General features: G+C 38.5%; 1 protein-coding gene across 1 annotated transcript; it reads right to left on the bottom strand.

Moving 5' to 3' along the window:
- Positions 1–4,140: 4,140 nt before the first annotated feature.
- slc12a3 (solute carrier family 12 member 3) lies at positions 4,141–14,572 on the bottom strand. Its single transcript, XM_053319829.1, has 26 exons — positions 14,294–14,572; positions 13,876–14,010; positions 13,252–13,327; positions 13,004–13,099; positions 12,606–12,745; positions 12,380–12,490; positions 11,984–12,095; positions 11,639–11,769; positions 11,318–11,402; positions 10,904–11,064; positions 10,187–10,294; positions 9,850–9,973; positions 9,248–9,349; positions 8,940–9,095; positions 8,731–8,830; positions 7,725–7,836; positions 7,486–7,623; positions 6,603–6,709; positions 6,375–6,457; positions 6,091–6,168; positions 5,884–5,982; positions 5,632–5,743; positions 4,912–4,998; positions 4,605–4,737; positions 4,416–4,483; positions 4,141–4,325 (listed from the first exon to the last, which is right to left on the bottom strand). Exons 1-26 carry the CDS (start codon positions 14,570–14,572, stop codon positions 4,184–4,186), a joined length of 3,075 nt encoding a protein of 1,024 aa, XP_053175804.1. The 3' UTR covers positions 4,141–4,183.
- Positions 14,573–14,991: the final 419 nt, after the last annotated feature.

The raw sequence follows: 14,991 nt of genomic DNA, 5'->3' as shown, positions 1-14,991 counted from the left end.
GCTCGTGCTCAGACGTGGAGGCTTCGGGGACTGGTCGTCCCTATGAGCATGCGCAAATTGTTAAATACCTTTACAAAGATCGTCTATTGAAGATGAGACAATGTCGGCTACATAGTGTGAGGGCAGCAACCTCTCTCTAAATGTTGAGAGGGTTAGGGTTAGGGTTAGATTATTGTGGATTTAGGAAGTTAAGAACAGTTAAATCACCAGTTTAAATCAATGGTATCTCATCTCTGTCCTTTGTATTCAAATTTCAGACTCCTTCTCTTGGTGTCATAATACGTTTCAACACAAGTTGTGTCATTAAGAAGGCACAACAAAGACTATACTTTCTCTAATGCCTTAACCCTCACATACTATTAATATTCTGACTCATAATTAGTCTCTACATCAATTCACATTCATAAATTCCCCATCAGTCATTAATAAATGTTTGATTAATCTTACTATTTTATGGTCCAGTAGAACATTTTATAGAATATGATGAATACAATATGTTTGAATGCTGATATTTGCTTCTTTTATTTTAAATAAACATGCCAAACTTGTTCATTTGCATATTTAAAACTGTGTATCAGCTGCAGAAAAATAAAATATAATATATACCTTGGGACACATTAGGAAAAGTCTGCCTAAAAGAAATATGTATATGGTGTTTTTACAGCTCTCAAATGTAACAATGGGTCAAATTTGACCCTAAACAGTATGGAAGGGTTAAAAAAATATGGAATATCCACAAAAATCCTACTGGGCAACCACAGAGAGTATTCTTATTGAAGGCACACTGGTGTTTTTTGGGAACATGACTGAACAAGACCACAAACAGGGCTTCAAAGGTCATGGGAACATTACTGCCAAAGAGAGTATTGTGGAGAACATCAGTCACCCAACACACAGTCTGTTCTCATTCCTTCCTTCAGAGTGTCAGAGTTCAGACCAGCTGCCTCAAACTGTTTTTACCCGCAGGCAGTTAGATTACTGAACAGTAAGCACTTATATAACTGGCAGTGATTTATTATTTGTGCGTTTTTGTGTTTATTTATTTGTTATTTATATATAGTTTTGAGGGCAGAGAGAGCCAAGTCAGGCGCATTTGAATGTACATTTAAATGCTCTTCTGTGACAAATTATGTTAATGCACATTGCCTCGACAGACATTAAAGATTACCTCTAGATGTGTTTAAATATGTATAAAAACAATGTCTTCTGCTTCACTGAGAAATCCATTCTCATTGTTTGTAAACTGGAGGCTTCAAGTTTCTACATCTCACTTGTTGCTGACATGAGCCATACCAAAAGCCATCAGAAATCTTTCTCTCATTCATTATACATCTTACGTGTTCCACAACTTCATCCTCAAAATCTATATAAATGTCAGCAACTGTTCATACAGTTATTTTATATTAGTCCTCCTCTCTTCTGCAACTATTCTCAGTGGCAACTGCTTTTTGTTGTTTGCGGTTCATTGAAATCAAAACAGAGTGAGAGCTCTTACTTCATCTACCCTCCCAGACAGTGGCACTCTTTTTTTCTGACAACAAACATTCATCCGCTGAAGTTACATCAGTCATGTTACATCAGCTGTAAACTAACCAACCTAATTTGCAAGATATCCTGTTTTGAACACACCGGAAACAAAAAAACAAATATTGAAATGGTTAGAGTGAAGTTCTGTGCATGGGAGCCTGCTTTAAAGTTTGGATGATATAGATTACATATTCTTTATAAGAGTTAAAAGACACAATCTGCCTTTAAAGGAGAATGTGTGAACCTGTGTGAACAAAAATGGCAATATGTCTCAAACTCAAATATATACAAACATACATACATATACATACATACATGCATACATACATAGGGGAGACTGGGGACAGATGCAACACTTTTTACATTGCTCTCAGTTACTCAGAGACTATTTGGACTAGGCCCACCAAACCTTTACATATTAAACTTACAGATGTCTGCTAATTACCCATACCATTTAAAGATGGTTACATATAACATATCAATCACAATATTGATTTGAATAGAAAAATTCAGATGTTGCAACTGACCCCAAACATGGGGACAGTTGCAACACGAATCAGGGACGGTTGCAACATATTAAAAATACATTAAATTTAACTAATTAATTATTATTTATTTAGTAATATTTATCATAGGCCTACCTTGTGTCAATGTGTAGATGTTACTGAAGCTATTAAAACTCAACATTTCAGTGTGAGAAAAGAAGAATGGAATAATTTGCTTGGTCCTCTGAGAATACTTTTTTTGCTGGTCCAGTACCCTGCAAGCGGTATCTTATTTGATGTCCCGCTTGCAAGTCCCTCTTTTTTTGTGGAGCCTGAATAATCTGGTGTGGCATATGTCGAAGGCCTTCTCTACTGCCCTGACTGATTTGCCCTCATCTCTTACAATATCTGAGGCTCGTTCTAAAATATTGAGGGGAACCCCTCTGTTAGTGACTCTCTTCCTCACTCTTGGCATACTGAAAACAAACGGAATACAATTTCTACTTTTAGATGATTTATTCATTATAGGACAACAAATAAATTGACTTTTCTCCTGTTTTCACATGAAAATGTATGTGGCTAGTTGGTCCCATAGCACAACAGATAGAACAATAATTTCTAATTTTTGCTCAACTATATATTTGGGGAATTATTTTGTTTGATCAATAGCATTAGCCTCTCATTGTCTTATAATATAATTGCCAGTTCTGTTCATCATGAGCATAGGCACAATAAAATACATGAATTGTGCCTATTTTGAACTTAAAATCTTCAAACATACTGTTTTGTGGTCTGTTTTGATATGACTAGCCAATTTAGCATGGTATCAGTCATGACAAAACATCATGTGCTTGCTAGCCACACTGACATTGACACATGCTAACCATGTCAACAAAACAATGATTAAAACTAGGTAAGTTTGGATTCACTCATATAAAAGGTCAGGACAGAATGACAAAAATACAGCTCATGAAAAAAGATACTTTCATACCTCCAAAAAACTTTTCTTGATAAAAACAGGACCAGATGCTCAATATGGCCTCTCTCTTTTTAGTGGGCAGAGGGTCTAACTGAGCATGTGCAGTGTGAGTGTCATCACTCTAGCATGCTTCTGATTGGAGAAATAAGACTTGTTGCAACCGTCCTGTGTTGCAACTGTCCCCAGTCTCCCCTACATACATACATACATACGTACATACATACATACATACATAGATAGATATTGATGTATATTGCTTTTTTTAGAGCTTGATACCAAAATAATCTAATGGAATGTACATTTTCCCTGCAAAAGGAAATATCAAATGTCAAACACCTGTGTTGCTGATAAGGGTTCAGGGTCTCAAGGACACATCTAGCAGGCCACGTGCCACATTATTAACTCTACTGTACCTGCTGTCCAAAACAAAGTGAGGAATATATATATATATATATATATATATATATATATATATATATATATATATATCAAGAAATACTCAGGTGTTTATTCAGGATTTTCTGAAAAGATTTATCACTATTCAACAACTCTAGATAAAGTATACTTCTACAAAAACTCTATCTTTACCAACTGATACAACGTGCCACTGCTCAGAATCAGCATGCAGATTAATGATTGAAAGGAGTGGGCTAGAGGGTGAAAGTGCCTCTGCCGTTGTTGATTGGTGACTAACACACACACACACACACACACACACACACACACACACACACACACACACACACACACTGTATTTAACATGCAGCACACTGTTTAGCATTTGCCTTCCATTTGTTCTTTCTTTATCTTTATGTTACAATTATAAACAGGAACTAATGTAACTCCCTCGATGCATGAATTTGTGCCACAGATTTAAAGAAAAGAAACTAAATAATTAATGAGCACATAATTGGAAATGTTTTCAAAAAATGACAAATCAATTTGACAAAGAAAAGGCTTCACAATCAATTATGGCTTCAATTTTAAATCTGTTCCCATGAGTGATTCACTTATACAGCAATTCTAAAATGTGCAAATCATCGAGGATTAAAAGGTCTAATTACATGAATCATTCATTAATTACAAAATCATATAATATAATCATTGTAAAGTCATTGTTATGTCAGTTAAAAAGGTCAGGATGATGATGGTGTGGTTCATTATCTGCACATCAAACAATCAAGAAAGCATTTCATTGGCAGTAGAAGGTGAGGACGTTCTCTTGGTTTCCTCTGACCAATAGGACTGGAGGTCTCAGATCACGTGACAAGAAGTCCAGCCACGCCAGGTAGAGAATACTGGGACACACTCCTCTCCTCCCCACCGGCATGGTGCTGTCAGGAGTCATACCAAAAGAAGATTTAATGTGGTGAGCAGTTTGTGTTAGTCTAATATGATCTATGTGAATCATCGTCTGTACTCACATAACAATCAGTGCAGCATCTCTGGAGTAGTCCTGCAGAACCTCGCTCAGACGGATCTGACGGAGGGACTGAATCCCACAGAGAAAGAGAGGAGGAAAAAAAAGACATTTTGGTTGATTCTTCTTCTTAAATTCTACATGTTCTCTATCCAAATGTGTGTGACTCAGGTTGCATTGGTGTGTGTCAGACCTTGGCCTTGTTCTTCTCCAGATCCTGGTCGCTGATCCTCCAGGGCTCATCCTGTGCTCTCGGCATTCCAGAGTCCTGCTTGGGGTTCATCTCCAGCCTGTAGCGACTCACCATATTCTCAAACTGATGAACACTGAAGCACACAGAGACATGGGATTTGGATTCATTGGTTCTTTTTTATATTGTAAGAATTGTTCGTCTACTCTCAACATGTCGTCTGAAAAACCTCATCATGACCTCCTTTTGCTGAGGTTTTGATCGCATTTGGCATCACTTCATTCTCATGAACTAGCTTTGACAGGCTTACTTTCCAGTCTGGGGGCTCTGGAAGATGTCAGGAAGCACTTCAACATCATGGAAACCAAGACGGAACTTCTTGATCAGTGCCAGCACCCTGAAAAAAGAGTGTGTAAATCCGTAGTGAACGATAAAGATATTTTAACTTTTTTTTTTGTTAATGACAGGCATTTTAACTAGCTGGAAAAGGTGTACTTAAAATAATTCATGAATAATACTTTGTTGCTTTTATTCATGCTGCTTTACTGATATGGCCTACTTGAATACTTCAAGATGCTCTAATCAATTTTGATCGAACAACAAATCGCAAGAAAAAGACTTGTATGTGTGATGTGACAGAGGTCAATTTTAGAGACAGATATACAGAATACAGTATCACCAATGCAGTTCCTCTAAGCTCAGTAAAACTTTATAGCATCTCTCAACTTATTGTTTCAGTTTAAATATTGCACATACATTCATCAGGTAGCCAGAAACACAGTTCCACAAATGCTCTGTGCTAATAAGATTACTATATCAACTTTTTAAAGTGCCTATAGGTCAACATTGTGTTGGGTCTGCTGCCCCCAAGTGGCTTAAAAATCAGTTGCTGAAGTTTAAATAGACTGGAGTCATTGTCAACGTCTTTAGTTAGACTTATTGTTTTCCAGCTATTTATTGCTATGCTAGTCAAATTGTCTGTTGTGAAAAGTATCTATAATTCATTCATATCCGTAAGCCGAGTTCTTACTCTTCTTTCCGTTCCTCCTTCTTGTCTGTATCTCCTGCCACAAACACTCGAACCTTACATCTGGCCCAGCGCTTCCTCCGAGTCAGCAGATAGGGCAGCAGCAGGGTCAGACCTGGTGACACACACAAACACATACACACACACACATGATGATGATGATGATGATGATGATGATGATGATGATGAGGAAATGTGGAACAATACTCAAGAGGAATGAAAGGAGGAAGGCGATAGATGAATAATTGGTCAGACCTCCATCATCAGATAGCCAGTACACATCGATTGTCTTCTTGTCTTGCTTTTTCTGAAACACTGTACTTGGCTGAGGCTCTGGTTCAACAGACACAGCAGCTTTAAACAATGTTGAAGACACAGAAAAAGGTTATTTTTATAGAGTCCATATGTGTGTGTGTAGTTTACTGACAAAAGTATATAAATCATAATCATGCATATGCTTACAGGTAGTGATGGTTTGAAGGCGGGCAGTGGGAGATTTAGTGTTTATGGTCTCTGGGCCTCCATCAAAGCCTGCATTAACTGAAATAAAAACAGGACTTTGCTGTGTTAATGGATTCATTTATAGTCAGTAAATATAATGATGATGGATGAATGTGTATGGCAATGCCCCTTGTTAACTTCAAGCAAGCTGACATTGATACTGTAACAGCAGTCAGAGTTTATTTATGGTATGAAACTAATTTGCTCTCAGCGTACTCTACTCTAATTTGAATTAAGGATCTCACCATGTGATTGAGATGGATGAGAGAGATCCAGTCCCTCCCTCATTCTCAGCACGCACACGCCGTACTGCAGATCGAATGCATCTCTGTAAGATGAATATGCAAGCACATGACATGAGCACACACATTCTTTGTTTCAGGCAGTTTCATTGCATAAAATAAGATATTCAGTGCTCATAAAAGTACACAAAGTACATCAGTATACGGTTAACTTATTCACACTGTACTCACTGTAGTATTCCTATGTAGTTGTGTGCAGCTTCAGGTGAGTCACTGCACCAGTCTCTCTTGAAACCCATCAGGAGAACATTAGGTCTGATACGACCTAAACCTGACCCCTGGTGGACAGTTAGCAACATGGGAGCAAGTAGAGAATAGATGTCTGATAAGATTTTTCTCATTTATTACTTTTTAAAAAGTGTTTTAATAGCATTATTTATTGGTGAATGTCAATGTTTTAATGTATGCACACATTTTCATAAGATATGTTGTTTAATTATATTTTTAGGGTGTCTTTTTAACATCTTATTTAACAACCCCTCATAACAGATGAACCTTGCTAGGAGCTCTTAGCTAAATGCTAACAAATTCATCACATTTATCACAATGACATAGTTTCCATGCTGATATTAAGCAGGTATTAATCACATTCTCCATCTTAGTTTAGCATATTGGCATGTTGATATTTGCTCGGGCTGATGGGAATGCCATTGCCTAGTTTTTACAGGTATTTGGTCATAAAGTTCAAATAATTATTTATGAGATTTGACATTTGTTACTTAATATTGATGCTAAAGAAAAATGATTACCAAATTCGTAAGGAAACATCTTGAGAACCACAAATATCTGTACACAATTTCAATTCAGTGTGTAGATGTTGATTATTTGACTTGAAAAGTGGAAAGTTTGCCCTGCTAGTGGCGCTATAGTCGTTGGCGATCATCATAGTCATTAGAATGAATCCTCTGGGGACCATGGATGTTATTTACAAAATGTCACAGAAATCCGTCAAATAGTTGTTATTATTATTTCAGTTTGGACCAAAGTGGTGGACTAACCAGTAGACCAATGTGCATTGCCTCTGTTACATAAACAGTGCTGGTGTTATTCTGACCTGTAGCAGCATGTTAACCCCTGATCGCAGGTCTGTCGCCACCACATCTCTGAAGAAAGACTTCACCTTCCTTTGGTTCAACCAGGTGATATGACTGTCGCTGCTCGCCTTGTCCACTACTGATGGAGTGGGACCAGCCTGAAACATACAGGGTGAAATGAAAATAAAAAAACAATCTTTTAAGATATAATCTCCACTGAATGATGCAAATGTGTGTGTACATGTTGAGTTGTACTCACAGTGACCACCTGGCCACACATCATGAGACTGAGACCCTTTGTGAAACAGTTGACAAGATCCACCAGAGCTGGGCGGCTGCTGGGAGGACCTGTGAGCACCAAACACTGTGGTCTGAAAGGAAAGCAAGGCTACGTTAACTTGAGTCAGATGTTGAAAGGTGTAACACGTTCCCACACATAAATGCTTGAATACTCACTGTTTCCTACTCTGTATAGAAATGAGACTGAATAAGAACGTGATTTAGTTTAAATACAGTGATCTTGACCCAGACTTGAGCAGACCTGATCTCACAGTTGACACAGATCAGTCAAAGTCTGTCAGTTATTTCTTGTTTTTTATTCTTGATACAGTGAATATTTAACATGTACACATTAATACATATTCATGACTGCTAGATCATGCTTGATGAGATCAGAGGTCCTTACATACCTAACATGTTTTCAAGTGAAAAATTTCCTGGAGTCTTGAAGTCATCCTGGGGTTGCCAGGCAACAAGCAGAGACTCCAGGAAGTCACTGCTCCCAGACAAAAATAATCCAGTCCATGAACCTCAGTGAAATTACTTATTACACTTGGGTTTGTATACAGATTAAAGAAACAAGATAACATTTGTTAATTAGTGAGCTTTGGAGATGCAGGTGGGTAGACGTTTTAATCTTTCGATAGCGCCAGGCAAGTTGTTTCCCCGTTTTCAGTCTTTATACTAATCTGAGTTAAACTTCTGCTGGCTGTAGCTTCATATTTACCGTACAGACGTGAGAGAGAGAACAGAATCTGTACAGGAAATGATCATTGACATTCAAGGTTGTAATGCAATGCAAACCACAGTCTGAACAGAAGCTCATAACAAGCAATTTCTCTATTATATAAACACCAGAGAACAGATAATCTAGTAAGGACAAGGCCATCATGCTCAACTAAAGACTACAATTTTACAGTACACTTTTTTTTTACCCTTGCACCATTGCCAAATACTAAAAAGACTAAAAAGAATAAAATAATCACCTGTAGTTCTTGACATGGTCCTCCACCTGGTTGAGGCTCACACACTGGTTCAGAGCAATGTTATATGAGCCCGCCTGGACTGATGATCCCCAGTTCACAGCTAAGCACAGAGCATAGCTGAGTTACAATGATGTAGCAGAGGAACTGTTTGTTCTGTGACTCTTAACTGGCCTTTCAGACTGTGCATGTGTGTGTGGGTATGAGTTTACCAGGCCTCTTGTAGAGTGTGTATCCCAAAAGGAAGACAACAAGGCCAAAGGCAATCAGAGCCGCCCACCAAGTCAGCAGGAACATGATGACCATACAACACACAGCACACAGCAGCGACAGCCATTTACTGTAGAACCTAAAGGAAGGACGCCAACCTGCACACACACACACACATTCATTTATCATACACACACAAATGCCCACACAACCAGAGATTCTGCTTTCTCAGGTCATAATCTTTCTGCATTTCATTGCTAAATGTTGCACAACAACCTTTTTCATACTTATTGTTGGAACATTGTCCTACCTGGTGAGTTGGTGATTGAGGCATGGAAGCAGCTGAAGTTGATCAGGCAGTAGGAGCAGAGGAAGAAGTTGGAGATGATGGGAGCAATGGTGTTCAGCTCAGCTGATGGAGATGAAAGATGGAATGTGACAGAAAAAAACTTTTTTAAGACAGAGGAAAAACACAATTAAATATACTGTAGTGTATCTCTTTTGTCTCAAAACTTGAGTAAAGTGTACCATACTGTGTTATTTAGAATATTGGATGTGGATATATGATATTTGCAATTTGTCTGTACCTATTTTGTCCATCATTTTGGCATAGTTGATGGCTCTAAATAATTCAGTACCAATGAGACTAAACCACTGCTGTAATGGAGAATAAGCCAGTAAGAGTCATTGACAGTGCTGTAGTGAATTTAAAATGCACCATCATTGCATTTGACATTCTATCAAAGAACCACATATTTTCTAATGCATTTGTTCTTGAGAGTTTTAGGCCAATCCAAGCAGTGTGAGTCAGGTAGAATTGTGGGAAGAATGAATGGGACTTTCACTTCTGGAGAAACAGCTCTCCCCACTTTGTAACTAAACAGTGGTCAGCGAATCCCTTCAAAACCTCACCAATGAGGATGAAACAAGCAGCGATGATGTACGTCAGGAGGTAGCCTCTCAGTGGTTCGTCATTCTTGCCGTAACCTTTGCCAAAGAAGCCAATGAAAGGGTAGAGTTTGTCCTTACACAGACACTGCCGAAAGAGAATAAAAAGGAGACACAAAAAGTAAGCCACAAGATTAAATTAAAGATAAGATAATTTGGCGTTGACACAGGTACAAGAAGATGGACATGGTTACTGTTAACTTTGAAAATTATTTTATTTTCTATGAGACACTATAAAGGCTCATAGCTTATTTAGAGTGTGTTTCAATGTGTGTGTGTGTGTGTGTGTGTGTGTGTGTACCTGGAACACTTTGGGGGCAGAGACCAAGCAGGCCAAAGCAGAGGACAGTGTTGCACCAATTATACCGGCAGTGATAAGGGGAGCGAAGGCCGACACCATGCTCATAGACTGGAGACAGAAATGTTCTGTTTAGTCTGATTTCTCTCACAGAGGTGAAATTGCTTGTTTGTTTGCAAGGTGGCCCACTCTTAATGTAAGTGATTATTACAAAGACAGTATTATTAATGCAGAGCAACATTACTGCTGGCTTGCAACTGTAACTGTTTTTGCAGTTGTGTCGTCTTTAGCAAAGTCAAATAAAAGTCTTTGAACTGACAGCAGAATGAGGCAGATTTAGCTGTAGCGACCCCAAGTGGCAAAATGAGGTAACTGTTTGGGTTTAAAAAGGATAGGCTCTGTCTATAAAATACTCACATCCCCCATACTATATGGAGCTCATGTGAGTGACTATAATTTAAGTAATGTATTAAAATAGACTTGAAAGAAATAGAACCTATCCTTTAAGGACTCTATTGCCAAGAAATTGTGGGAAAAGCTGTCCTCTTTGTAGCATAATTGCGATTCGATCTGTTAACCATACTGGTACAGTAACACAACCTATTACAGCTTCACATAGAGAAAATTTATTAAGAGATATATAAATAGAGATAAACACATATCAATCATGTTCATGCTGTGTGTGTGTGTGTGTGTGTGTGTGTGTATGCTTGTGTTGACCTGATAATAGTTACTGATGCCAAAGGTGCACGTTGCATTTTTAATACATTCAGTGAAGTCCCATCCATAATGACAAGCTAAATCACCACAATCCTCACTGGATGAGGAGAAGTACAGCGTGTCGTTTAACAGGCCGGATGCATCCCGTACTACGCAGGATCCTGGAAGGATGCAAACAACCCACGTACACAAGCATACATGAACAAATATGCATATGCAAACACACAAGCTCATTCAACCTCAAATACAAAAGAGACTGCAGCCGAACAGGATTTAGAACTCAACATAACAGTTTCATACCGCTTGTTTGTAACCATTTGTATACACCTGTTAATGGTAGTAATTATTTTAATGCATTTAATGTCCAATCATTTTTTGTGTGGAGATAGATGTCAGATGTAGTTCATACTGTACCAATGGTAGCAGCGATGATGAGGTAGGACAAGGTAGTCCAGAATATAGCCATCAGTGTTCCTCTGGGGATGGCCACTGTTGGATTCTGGAAGGGAGAGGAAAAAACATTTTAACATGGTAGATCAATGCATAGTAAAGTATAGGTAATTAATTTGGTTTGGTTTGTAATTTGCAGCAACAAAAAAATATCTGACACATAAAGCTGCCATTTATGCCATTGAGAACAAAACATGATATTTCAAAACACGATTAGACAAGAAAAGTCTGAGGAAAAGGGAATTGTTCATAGAGAACAATAATAAAAAAGAGAAACTAGTATACCTTCAGATCACCAGAAATGTTAGCACCTGCCAGGATACCAGTGGCTGAGGGGAAGAAAATGGAAAACATGCCAAAGAAACTGCCCTCTGGCCCTCGCCAGTTGGGCACAAAATTGGCAGCAAAGATATCCGCTGTTGAGGGCAAAATGGTCAGTTTATTGGAGAGCTCTGAGAGAGAGAGATATTTACTTTCAGCAAGCCGCTAATCATAGCAAAATGCTTTACTTCTATCATTTGTGATTAATACTGGTGAGTCTTGATTTGTGTTTAAACAAGCACTCCCACATTATCTTCAGTGCATATAGAAACAGGAAAGCCTTGCATGGACAGAACAGATCAAATTCACCTTTGTAGCTAAAGAAACCTTTGGCCTGTTTCTCTGGTGAAGCAGGAATGATTGTTCCGACAATGTAATTGGCAAATGACACCATGATGACCAGGAAGAACAGAACTTGGGCCTGTGGAAGACAGTAAAAATATGGATGCACACAGACTCTTACAAGCAAGAACAACCAACTGTACAACTACTTATTAAGTGGTCAAAAAGAGCACATGGTAGCTTTAAGTACATTAGTAACATTACATTACATTACATTAGTAAATGTATCTTACATTTTACCACTAAGAAACTTGACATTATATATGATGGAATCTCAGACAATGACGAGCCAGTCTCTAATACTGTATACATCCATGAAAAAAGAAAATGCATGCTTGTGATACTTGGTTTGGTTGAGCAAACCTTTGATTCCCATGCCATGCCAGCCATTGAGATGCCTAGTAGGCATGTGACAGTGATGATGCCAATGATGCGGATGTCATTGGTTCGGTCCACCATGACAGCTCCATGTTCCTGAGGAAGAAAGTTTAAAGAAATTTCAGGAGGGTTTAAAGAGAAAAACAAAACACTGTCTTCTGTACTGTAGGGTCTGTACAGACATTAATACACTGTATTCTACCGTACTCACACGCATGAGGTCTGCAACAGTCTCAGCAAAGCCCACAGTGTGCATGGCCACAGCTACAGCATTGGCAAAGGCAAAGATCAGACCAATTGACCCACCCAGCTCTGGGCCGAGGCTGCGACTGATTAGGAAATAGGTCCCACCTAAAGGAAATTAAGTTGGGGGCTGTGAGATACAAGTATTTGGGGCAATGTGCTCAAAATGTTCGCAGTCACAGGAAATATAAAAGTACCAATGTCTTGTACAGTCTTGGTGTTAAACTTCCTTTGACTAACATTTCAAACACCACTTTGATATGACATTATTGTATATGCTGGTACATGTCAGCCACATAAGTTTTTGACTTTTGTTGCGGCAACATGCAAATGAAGATTGTTGCACATATCCCTGAGTGAACAGACCTCCTTTGACTTTGCCATTAGTAGCAATAGCTGAGGTAGACAGACCAGTGATCCCAGTTATACAAGAGGAGAGTAGGATAATCACCCAGGTCATACCTGGTAGAGAAATGCAGAGAGAGAAAAAGAGAAATAATAATAATCACAGTGAACCTGACAGAAGATTTGTACACTGAACCATCTAAGATATATAAATAGTGCTGTATGGATCAAGCTTATAAAAAGTGAGTTAAAAGGTTTGTTGTACATACCTATACCAGCCTGAGCAGTGATCCAAGGCAGCCGCAGGAACAAGATCACCCCCCAGATGTTTAACATGCAACGGATCTACAAAAAGATAGTTACTGACTGAACTGTATAAATGTACCAGATCTGATTAAACAAAGGAAGCATCAAGTTAATCACCAATATCACATTTAGTTATTGAATAGAACTGAGGTTGTCAAATCGAGTCTAGCTTCACTACAATTTAAACAGCTTAAGTACTCCGACACTCTGACTAATATATGGTATATGTGTGATGTAATGCTTTTATTGAAAATAGGGGGCTCATATTACTTGTTTTTTCTTCATCACTGAGTAATTTTCACATTACACTCATTTGTTTTTTTGTCATTACAGCAGTGTAAATTTAATGTTTTACACTTTAAATTGTTTAAGTTCATTTTTAAGGTATTGCTGATCTAAGAAAAAATGAGAAAAATAGTGAATATTTGTAATTTTTGGCTTGTAAATAGTTAAATATATTTAATATATGTTGTTAATGTCTGCTACAGTTGAGAAAGTTTACTTCTACATGTATACCAATACCAATTTCGGCTTACAGACTACAATTACAGGCTTACCAGATCACACACTAGTCTAACGCCACCTACCATGACTCCCTGTATCCAGCCAAAACGAGTAGGTTCAGATGGCGGCTCTTTTTGCTCCTCATCGTCGCAGTCAGAGCTGTCTCCTTCCATCTGTGCACCCGTGGTTTCCTCATACAAGGGAGGTTTGGAGTCATCCTAGTCAAGTCATTTTAAGTAAGGTCAGCTTCATACACTGTAGCTCAAAAATAAGAAATCACGAATTTGCCCCAAGTGGCTTTACAGCATACAGTATGACACATTTTAGCCTTAGACTACCAGTTCTAATATAGTCAAACTCCAAAAAAAACACCTTTTTAATAGGAAAAAGGAAGAGCAAAAAGAGTGACCCCCCTTCCTGGGATAGAAACATTACAAGTGATGCAGATCAATTAAACATCATACAGAATTGAATTTGAATTTTTTCTTTAGGATTCCTCACCTCTGGGTTGGAGTAAAGCTGGTACAGTGATGGCCTGAAGCGCCTCCGTCTGCCCCACACCTCTGTGTTAGTGTAGAAGTCATAGTGTGGTGGGGCGTCCAGAGTTTCGTAACCGGTTACAGCATCAGATCCATGGGATGCTACGCTGTTCCTGTCCCCATAGTACTGATAACAATCAGACTCATTAAATCCACCTGGAATCACATTGATTCCTGACTGAGAAAGTCTAGGTCTGTATGCAGCTGGATGAACACCATCACTGGCTGCTGGTAGCTCCATTCAGAATGGCAGAATGGTCTTTTCTGTATTTAAGTGGATTTAAACCTCAAAGACAGCCAGATCAGTTAGTCTTTGATGCAGTTTTTGTCCAAAATCCTTTTCTTCAACTGCTTATTTACTTCTACTCAGGTCAGACAGTCAGTTAATTTCATGGAGCCATCCTGTAGTTTAAGGTGAATGAAGGAGGCTTTATTGTGAGGGTTGGTTTTATATTTGACCTTAACCAAGCAGGAAGGGCTCCAGGCTACGTAAGGCTGGTTCACTGAACAGTCAAGCAAGACTCATTACAGGAACTATTAAGTCTGACATGGGCAATTACACATTGTAGGGTCACCCAAATTCATTCAATTCATTTCTGGTGCAGGAAAGAAAAATTATTTATAGTGTGCTGGACTGTCCTTCTGAAGAGTCAATGTTTT

The sequence above is a fragment of the Scomber japonicus genome, chromosome 5, assembly GCF_027409825.1.
Source record: "Scomber japonicus isolate fScoJap1 chromosome 5, fScoJap1.pri, whole genome shotgun sequence".
Taxonomy (NCBI): domain Eukaryota; kingdom Metazoa; phylum Chordata; class Actinopteri; order Scombriformes; family Scombridae; genus Scomber; species Scomber japonicus.
This window is presented reverse-complemented; position numbering and strand designations above follow the sequence as displayed.